The sequence below is a fragment of the Protopterus annectens genome, chromosome 10.part0 (assembly GCF_019279795.1).
Source record: "Protopterus annectens isolate FY-2018-M chromosome 10.part0, PAN1.0, whole genome shotgun sequence".
Classification (NCBI taxonomy): Eukaryota; Metazoa; Chordata; order Ceratodontiformes; family Protopteridae; genus Protopterus; species Protopterus annectens.
In genome coordinates this window covers 406,541,771-406,550,373 of record NC_056744.1, presented here as the reverse complement: position 1 = coordinate 406,550,373, position 8,603 = coordinate 406,541,771, and the positions used below count along the sequence as shown (strand labels likewise).

Here is an 8,603-nt window from a genome sequence, read left to right as displayed (position 1 = left end):
AACCTGATAATAAAAGAAGTCCACCCAGAAACTCTAAAAACTAGTCTTCACTATTTCCCTTCTCCAAGGCCTGGGATTCACCATAAACTTTAGCAAGTCTTCTGGGGTCTATATTAAAAGCCTGAAAGGCCTGACCAGCGAATATATGTACGTCGACACGTAAATGTTGATTTGCATAAACAGCAAAACACATAATCGGTGAAAATCACAACGCTGAACATGTTAGTCAAGCAAGAGCGCCTCACAGGTACTTTCAAACAAACATACAAAACTTAAATTAACCCACTTTTGCAGGGGGGCAAGCCCCCCTGCACACCCCCTACTGAAATATACCAACTCTGACACCATACTACAGCGAGGAGAAGGATATATTTCCTTATCCCCATGATCACGCTGCTGGCTAAACAAACACGTTCGACATTGTGATTTTCGGCTATTGCGTGTTTCGCTGTTTATGTACATTGACTTTATCTATGTACATGCATTCGCTGTTCAGGCCTTTTGGGTTTTTAATATTAACCCAGTCTTCTGTCAGTCCTTCCCAGGATGCAATTTTCATAGGATACAGACTAAGGACATATCAGACAATGACTTTCATCCCTCCTCAAAAAGTGGAAACTCTGCTCAACTGCTTCCACAGGCTACTCCCCTTAACCTCTGTCTCTGCCAGGGAATACTTGTGTATACTAGGTTCATGGCGTCACTCATTCCCATGCTTCCCCTAACCAGACTTCACATGTGGAAAATCCAGTGGTTTCTAAAACCCTTTGGAGTCAGCATGCCCATCCTCTGGAATTATACTCCCTCTTCTCCCATGCATAGAGAGAAATGAAATGGTGGGTTCAACAGATTCAGCTGAACCCAGGGCTTCCATTGCAACAACCAACCCCAGTTCAGGAACTCTACACAGATGTCTCGCACTTGGGGTGTGGAGCAACTCTTGGTTGCTTAAACGTCCAGGGCCTGTGGTCTCTCTCAATCAAGAAGTAACATAGTGTAAAAGAAATGAGAGCTTTGATCCTGGCACTTTAAGCCTTTCACTCCTCCCTACTCCCAGGACCCCTGCAGTTATTCACAGACAACACTATGTAAACAAATAGGGAGGCACCAAGTCATACCTGCTTTGCAGGTTGGCCCTTCAAGCATGGAAGTTTACCTCTAAAGGGACGGTTTCTTTGCAAGCAGTTTATATTCCTTTGGCTCAAAATGTGCCGGACGAAGCACTCAGCAGGTCCATAACACAATCCCATGAATGAATGCTTCACAGGGATGTGTTTCTGGACATTGTCCACCAGTGGGGTACTCTTCAAATAGACCCATTTACCTCCCCCATGAACAGACAACTTCCAAAGTTTTGTGCTAGAGCTCCAGACCCTGTGATGTGAAAGATGGACACCCTGCATTCCCCACCTTTCCATTCATTTGGAAGGTCCTACTGAAAATACAGCTGGTCAAGCCAAAACTCTTGGTGACTCCCTTTTGGCCAAGTCAAGACTAGTTCCCTCCTCTTCTGCATTTAGCCAAGGGCAATCATCACAAGTTACCCCACAAGGTAGATCTTCTCACATAAGACAAGGTGTCGCTTATCCAGCCACATCTCCCCTCCCTGAATCTAACTCTGTGGGTGATGGGCTTTTGATCCTTTGTTGACGCCTTTTTTTCTGAAGATGTGCTTCTAGTCCTGCAGGAGGCCAGGAAACACAACACTAGGAGATCCTTTTTATCCAAATGGAGGAGGTTCACCATCTGGTGTCTAAAGAAAGACGTGGATCCATTTTCAGTGGACATTCCATTAGTTATTTCCAATTTATGTGAGCTACTTAAGGCTGGGTTGGACTTCTGTTCTGTTAAAGCTCATCTGTCAGCCATTTCATCATGTCTGCCTTTATATCCTTCTCTAGCTGCTAGGTTACAAGTTAAGCTTTTCCTCAAAGGTGTCCAGATTAGACCTCCCAGGAAACCTATCTGTCGTCCCTAGGATCTAAAGTTTGTCCTGGAGAAACTGACTCAGGCTCCTTTTGAGCCTGCAGCGTTAACTTCCATAAAAAATGTTTTCAAATGTCTAGACACTGCATCTATTTTGGAAATAGCCACATGGTCTCTTGTTCATACCTTCACCAAATATTACAAACTGGACATTATCTCCAGGTCCAGAGCGGGATGTGCTAGGGCAATCCTGCATGGGTTCATAGAAGCCTCCTCTGCTTCATTCTCCCTTTCCTTTCTATGAGCTTTGGTACTCTCTTTCTGGTTATGAATACTGTAACATTGGAATAGAAGAGCATACAATAGTTGTGTAGAATCTTACCATAACAACAGATGTCCTTATTTTCCATGTTGCAGTATTCTGTCCCTCTCCTACCCCCTTGGTACTTGCTGTTTACTGGATGATGTATACCTCATATCATTGGACTGGTATTCTGACTGGGGCATCCAGTTCTGAGGAATGGTGCTTGCCCGCATCACCTTTATGGCTTATGTTGCCTGCCTTGCTATGTGCAATGTCACACATACCATGCAGTAGTGAAAGTCTTTTGTATACTGGCGGGACATTCTGGTCACCTACACAGGTAATACCGAAGGTTATGAATACCGCAATATGGAAGAGGACATCTGTGGTTATGGTAAGATTTTGCACAACTATTCTTTCTTTAGAGACCACTGCCCTGCTTCTCCTATGCTTCGGAAAGGGGAACTTGTGGTGGTACAATGCAAACTTGATGTGGTGCCCTTCAGAGCACTTCAACCCACTAAGACCCTCAATATAGACTCATTAGACCTAACATGTGGCATCTGTCTTGATGCTGTCAAGATTCAAGGAACATAGGATTGCAAGAGAATGAAATGTAAGAGATGGCAGCCATTCTAGCTCTGAAGGTTTCCAGTCACTTAAAAGACTGGGTTTCTCCAGGTAATGATAGGCAACACCACAGTGATGTGTTGCCAAAACAAGGAGTAACTCATTCATATCATTTGTATGCAGGCTGGCTGTGCATGCCTGTAAACTGCTGAAGAGGTAGGTATGACTGACAGAAGCCTATATTTCCTCAAAATGTTTTGACAAACAGGGTAAGTTGATCTCAAATAGATCCCTACAAATTGGATACTGAAAAGGAATGTTTTCCGGAGTCCAAGTAGGATATGGGGTGTATGAGAAATGCCCATCCGCCTGTCATTTAAACAGGCAGCTGGACATTTCCACTGCAGGACAGCAACTTTGATAATATCTTCTCCCTGAATTCGACAAGTCTGTTTATGCATTCCTTTTGGCCTGGCAAGCGGAGAGTGCTGCTTAAGACTGCCAAGTTGACATGGACCAAGGGGTTTATCTTGCATCACAACTTGGCCACACTAAGGATGACAGCTTGGATGATTTTATACTGATTACAGGTAGGGATGTGCACTGTGAAATGGAATGTGCACTGTGAAAATGTGCTAAACTATGAGGGGGATAGGAATCCAAACAAAAGAAAACTCTGCCTAATTAAATGGCATTCTCCCACTGGTGGTCATCCAGGAACTTTGAGCCAAACAAGGCAAAAGTGTCTGTGGCAGTGGAGTGTTTGTCAAACCTTTACAAAAGTGGCTTGTCTTTAACTATAAAAGTGTGTATGCTTCCATTTGAGTCTGTCAGCTCATGAACTTACTCTTGTATTCTAGCCCTCTAAGAAAACTGAGTTTTAGAAAAATTGACCCTGACTGAGCTGTACGCTTTAATGTACAAAGAACTTTTCTTAGTGTTTCAGGAGAGGTTATCCCTTCATAGTAACCTTTCTTTCATACCTAAGGTCCCATAGCCATGCCAGTTTTCTTTTGTGACCCACAGAATACAGGACAGCGGGCCCTTTGTTCCCTTGATGTGCATAGAAAACTTAAGATTTTGTTTACACAGGAATAAAAAACCCAGGGCTGATCAGATGTCTGTATCCTTTCCAATGGTGAAAGAAGGGAAAACAGTAAACAGACACTTTCTAAATGGTTAGCTTCCTTGCATTTCTTGTTACACTGCTTATGGCAAAAGCTGTCCTGAAGCTTATCAGAGCCCACTCCACCCCAGTGATTCTAAACAAGAAAATGTGAAAAGTCTATTTCTTCCACTATTCTGATACATTAGAACAACTCTATACTCAGTAGCGTACTGGCTGCTCTAACATAACCTGTCTCACTTTTTAAGCCATGAAAGACCCAGTTTTTGTTTGGCCTCCTTTTTTTTTTGCTCAAAACCAGGGGCTTTAAAAACTCCCTGCATTAAAACAAACATCACTTGCTGAAGGGATAGGTTCCTACATGTCAAGCTAAGTACTACTTTGCCTACCTTTATGGCTGATCTTAATGATTGGATGGGTAGATATAATTTTTCACCTGGGGTATGATCAGCTCTGCTTGATTTGGGACGTGTGCTGAATTAAGTACTCAAAGGGTGGAAAGAACTATTTAGTGCGTCTTATAGATGTGTTTGGCTCGGACTGTTATGGTCCTTGTGAATGTCTGCCTAGCATTGTTCCTGTGTTTTATTGCTGCCATCAGAGCCTTCCTTAGAGGGGTCACCATGCGGCTATTTTTAAAGTAGTAACTTGGATGTCTTTCTACTATTCCTCAAGATGTTACAGCTTAGGGGTGACCAAGGCTAAGTCAAGAGTTGCCTCTGCTGTTCCGCAGGCCTTCTCTCTTGATCCATCCTATTTTTTATTTCAGGAATCTGAGTAAACTATTATCATCTCTAAAACTTTTGCATGCGTTCATTTCCCTCCAACCATTACATCTAAACCCTAATTTAACTCTGAGCGGTAACATGATAAATTTGGACAATTTCCCTTTTATTAAGGATAAGTGCATGGCAGACTTCCTCTTAGTTAAACATCTGAAGATATCTGAGATTAGGCAAACCTTTAATCTATCTAGAAAATATACTTTAATAACTAGACAGATCTTTGAATTATTGAAACCATATTCTGACCATCCAGAGCTATCCAGGGAGAATATTGAAATTGCCAAGGTTATTTGGAAACAACTTCTGCTAAAAAAGAAGATGATATCTAATGTTTACAAGTTCATGATTTCTATTAGATCTAATAATTTGCCATTATTTTCTAAATTCTGGACGGATAAGGACCCAAATATAACCCCCACAGAAATGAAAGAGGCTTTCAAATCAAGTATTAAATTTATCCCTTTTAAAAAACTATTTTATACGCAACTTATGATCACCAACAATGCGTATTTAACACCTGCAATTATTAATAAAATTCATCCCAATTCATCGTCTCTATCCATTCTGTAAGGATCAGGTAGCCGATATATACCACATTTTCTGGAGTTGTAAATGTGTGTACAGACTGTGGTGCGCCCTTAAAGTTATCTTGGAGAAAATGGGTTACGAGAAATCAACACTTTCTTGGCAATTTGCATTACTACATATCCCTCCTGATAATATTCCTAAAGCTCAGCTCAAGGTGGTGATTTCAATTGTCATGTTTATCAAATATTATATCTCTTTACATTGGAAATGCCAAGCCGCACTAACATGGAAAGGTCTAAAGGAATTAGTAATTAGGCATAGTAAGGCACAAAAATATCTCTTTTATAAAGGAAATCGCAAGTACTTCTCTGAAAATTTTTGGAATTCATTCTTCGATTGTCTATTAACCTGAAACGTTTTTTTTTTTTTTTTTTTTATTTCCCTGTCTGTTGTATATATTGTTATTGATTTGGGCATTGTATAGTTGTTTATAGTTATTTGTAGGTGTTTGTACAGATTTTCTCTATGGTTTGTATTGCTTGCTTATTTGATAATAAAATAAAAAGAATTTAAAAAAAAAAAAGGAATCTTCCAAAAGGACTGCAGCAGTGAGTACTACTGTTATGAACTCAACACTGTTATTTTAGGAACTTGGCATAAATGACTGTGTTTAAGAAAATTCACTGCTACAGTGCACATACTCTCCTACCAGCCCTTTTCTCTTTCTGTCACCATTTTTTACCTTGTATGCTGAGATAACACCCTAGTCTTTTATCTGAACCTTCCGTGTCAGGCCCCTCCTGCTCTTATCAGTGTGTGCTTTCTGGAGTGAGGTTAGGAACCTGTGAGGGTTGATCTGGCGTACAGTGGTCTGTTACCACCTGGTTCACTCGGGCTTTGTTTCCCATGTCTTCTACCTGGGTGTAGCCCGCACAGGAACGATCTGAAGATGGCATTAGCTGATGCCTCTTATCACTGAATGTTCTTGTGTGCTGGGGTCTGTCAGTTAGTAGAAGGACGAAACTGTTGAAATCCATGCGGTCAACAGTTTGGTTATTTGAACCATTCTGACTGATATTGCAGTACAGTAGGAACTGGGAAATTTGCCCTTTACACACTTGTAGTGCAATCCTTGAGTTGGTATAAATAATTAGCAAGGATGTGGGGGGAATGGGGGGGGCTTGCCTCCCTGCAAAAACAATGCGTTGGTGAGAGTTGTCTGGATTTGTTAGTTTTTCTATTAACTGCATTGTCGAACATATTGGTTTTGACAGTATGCTTTTTTTATAAACTGACAGAGCCGTGTAATTCTGGGCAGTTTTTGGCAGAAGCCCTGTGGGAAGGCACAGTTCTGGAAATTGGGCATTTGGGCTACTTGCAGGCAGGAAATCAGAAAAGTAAGAACTGCTTCATTGAGTCTACTTCTCCGTCTTCATTTGTGGGAAGTTCTTAACACAACTGTACTTTAAACTGTGTGTTGTATAGTTTTCCTTTTTGGTATATTTTCAGCTTTGTGTTCCCATCTGTTGTGCTTGAAAATTAACAATCATATTTTTTTCTTTTTACATTTCAGCAGTGCAGTCAGAAGGGCCAGCTGAGCACTTTTCAGTCCTTGGAAATGCAAGTGGGTCAGTGCGTTCTACGAGTCCGAATGTCCAGACTACACTCTCTCAATCTATACTAACAGTTCAGCAGCAGACGCAAGCTACAGCTTTTGTACAGCCTACACAGCAGACAGTGTCTCAGATTGAACCAGCCAGTCAGGAACCAACATCAACTCCAGCTGTAATGGAGGCCATGCAGAGCTCATCATTAGAAAGACCATCAACCTCTACTGCTGTAGTTGGCACAGGTTTGTTCAATAATGTTCATTATTAAAGCACTGTTGCAGTAGCATGATGCTTTATAGGATGATCCTGTCAAGTGATGTCTAGCCAGTATGCTAAAGCGTTTGGGCAGCTTACTTGTGTACCATACATCTGACTAAGCATGAGTGTGTGCTAGTGAAAATAAAACATATGGGCTTATCAGAACGTTTCGCAGTTGGTGCATGCTTAGTCAGTTGTCATGTCCTTGGCATCTTCAGTGTCAGTGGTTGGCCTGTGACTGAAGTTTTGTGCATAGCTAAGTACCTTGTTGGGAACCTTCCTTTATTTTTTCAGCAAAAAAGTACAGCTTAGTAGACTGTTAAATTCCTCAGAAAGGAGCCGTATGTATGTGGTATGCAGATACTGATCAAGGACTCCCACACAGCCAGAGGAGTTTTGACTTTGAGAAAGTCACTATGCCCAGTCATGGCATTTGGTGATCTTTTACTCCTAAGGTGATTCATAACAGGCTGAATAGCCTTAAACTGTTTCTTAAAAAAAAATATTGACGGTCTTACCTCGAGGGTCGAGGGCTGCTTATTCTTCTGGAATGTCTCCCTTAAGTCGAAAAGGAGAAAGGTTTCAAAAGAAACTATTGAGACTAAGTTATGTCCAATTTTTCCAAAGGGCTGGAATGGATGGTTCTGCTGTGGTACTCTTGAAGCCCTCGGATCGTCAGTCTAATCATTCTGGCATCCCTGGTGAGGCTCTATGGGAAGCCACTGTTAGCCTGGATATCAGCATGCCCTGTTAGACTAGATGTCTGACACCGGCTGAGAAGAAAGAACCATACTTCATTCTGACTGAAGGGTGAGGATGGTGTTCAGTAGGTTGTGAGTAAGGAAAAAAGGTAGTGGTTTTGCTCTTGGAGGTTGGGACATCTGAGTCATCCAGGGGTGTCCAACTTGAGACCCACTCTCCTTCAACTACTTTTGGTTTGAAGGGATCACTAGAAGACTGGTATAACTTTTCTCAGGGTCTTTTAAGAGCTTTACAGTCCTTCCAGTGTTTGTGATCTTTGCATGCTGAGAGAGAGAGGTCCCCCGCTTCCTCTGAAGCAACAGAGTATAAAGGATGAGTCCAGATAAAATCACTTTAGCTAGCAGGTCTAGGAGACGCTCTCTCTTTCTCTGTCTGTCTGTGTGTCTGTCTTTCTCTGATACCCTCCCTGTGGATGAAAATAGACACCTTGTTGAAGTTTCCTGTAGTTTATTCAGATAAGCTGGTCGATGGACAAGTGTTTTTGTTCTAATACATTGCATTCAGCAGGTCAGTTATTTAAAGGCAGTTACAGACAATGGTAGGGGGGTCCATGAGAGCTGATTTTAGGAAAATCTGGGAGATGGAAAAACCAGGAGCTAATCCCAAAGCTTAGATGTTTGTGCCTTATTTGAATATTCCTGAAAGACCTGTGAGGGTTTACCAGTTCAGCAGCCTGTGGAACCACATTCTTAGTCAACAGGTTTTATTTTTAACTTTCAACAAACAAAACATGA

General features: G+C 41.6%; 1 protein-coding gene across 1 annotated transcript in view; it reads left to right on the top strand.

Annotated features, from left to right (window-relative positions):
* TPR (translocated promoter region, nuclear basket protein) overlaps positions 1 to 8,603 on the top strand; it is a gene marked incomplete in the record, with an annotated part of 1,837,142 nt that overhangs the window by 1,210,771 nt on the left and 617,768 nt on the right. Inside the window, 1 exon segment of the mRNA XM_044085316.1 lies at positions 6,813 to 7,091. Within this exon segment, the coding sequence (XP_043941251.1) occupies positions 6,813 to 7,091 (279 nt within the window).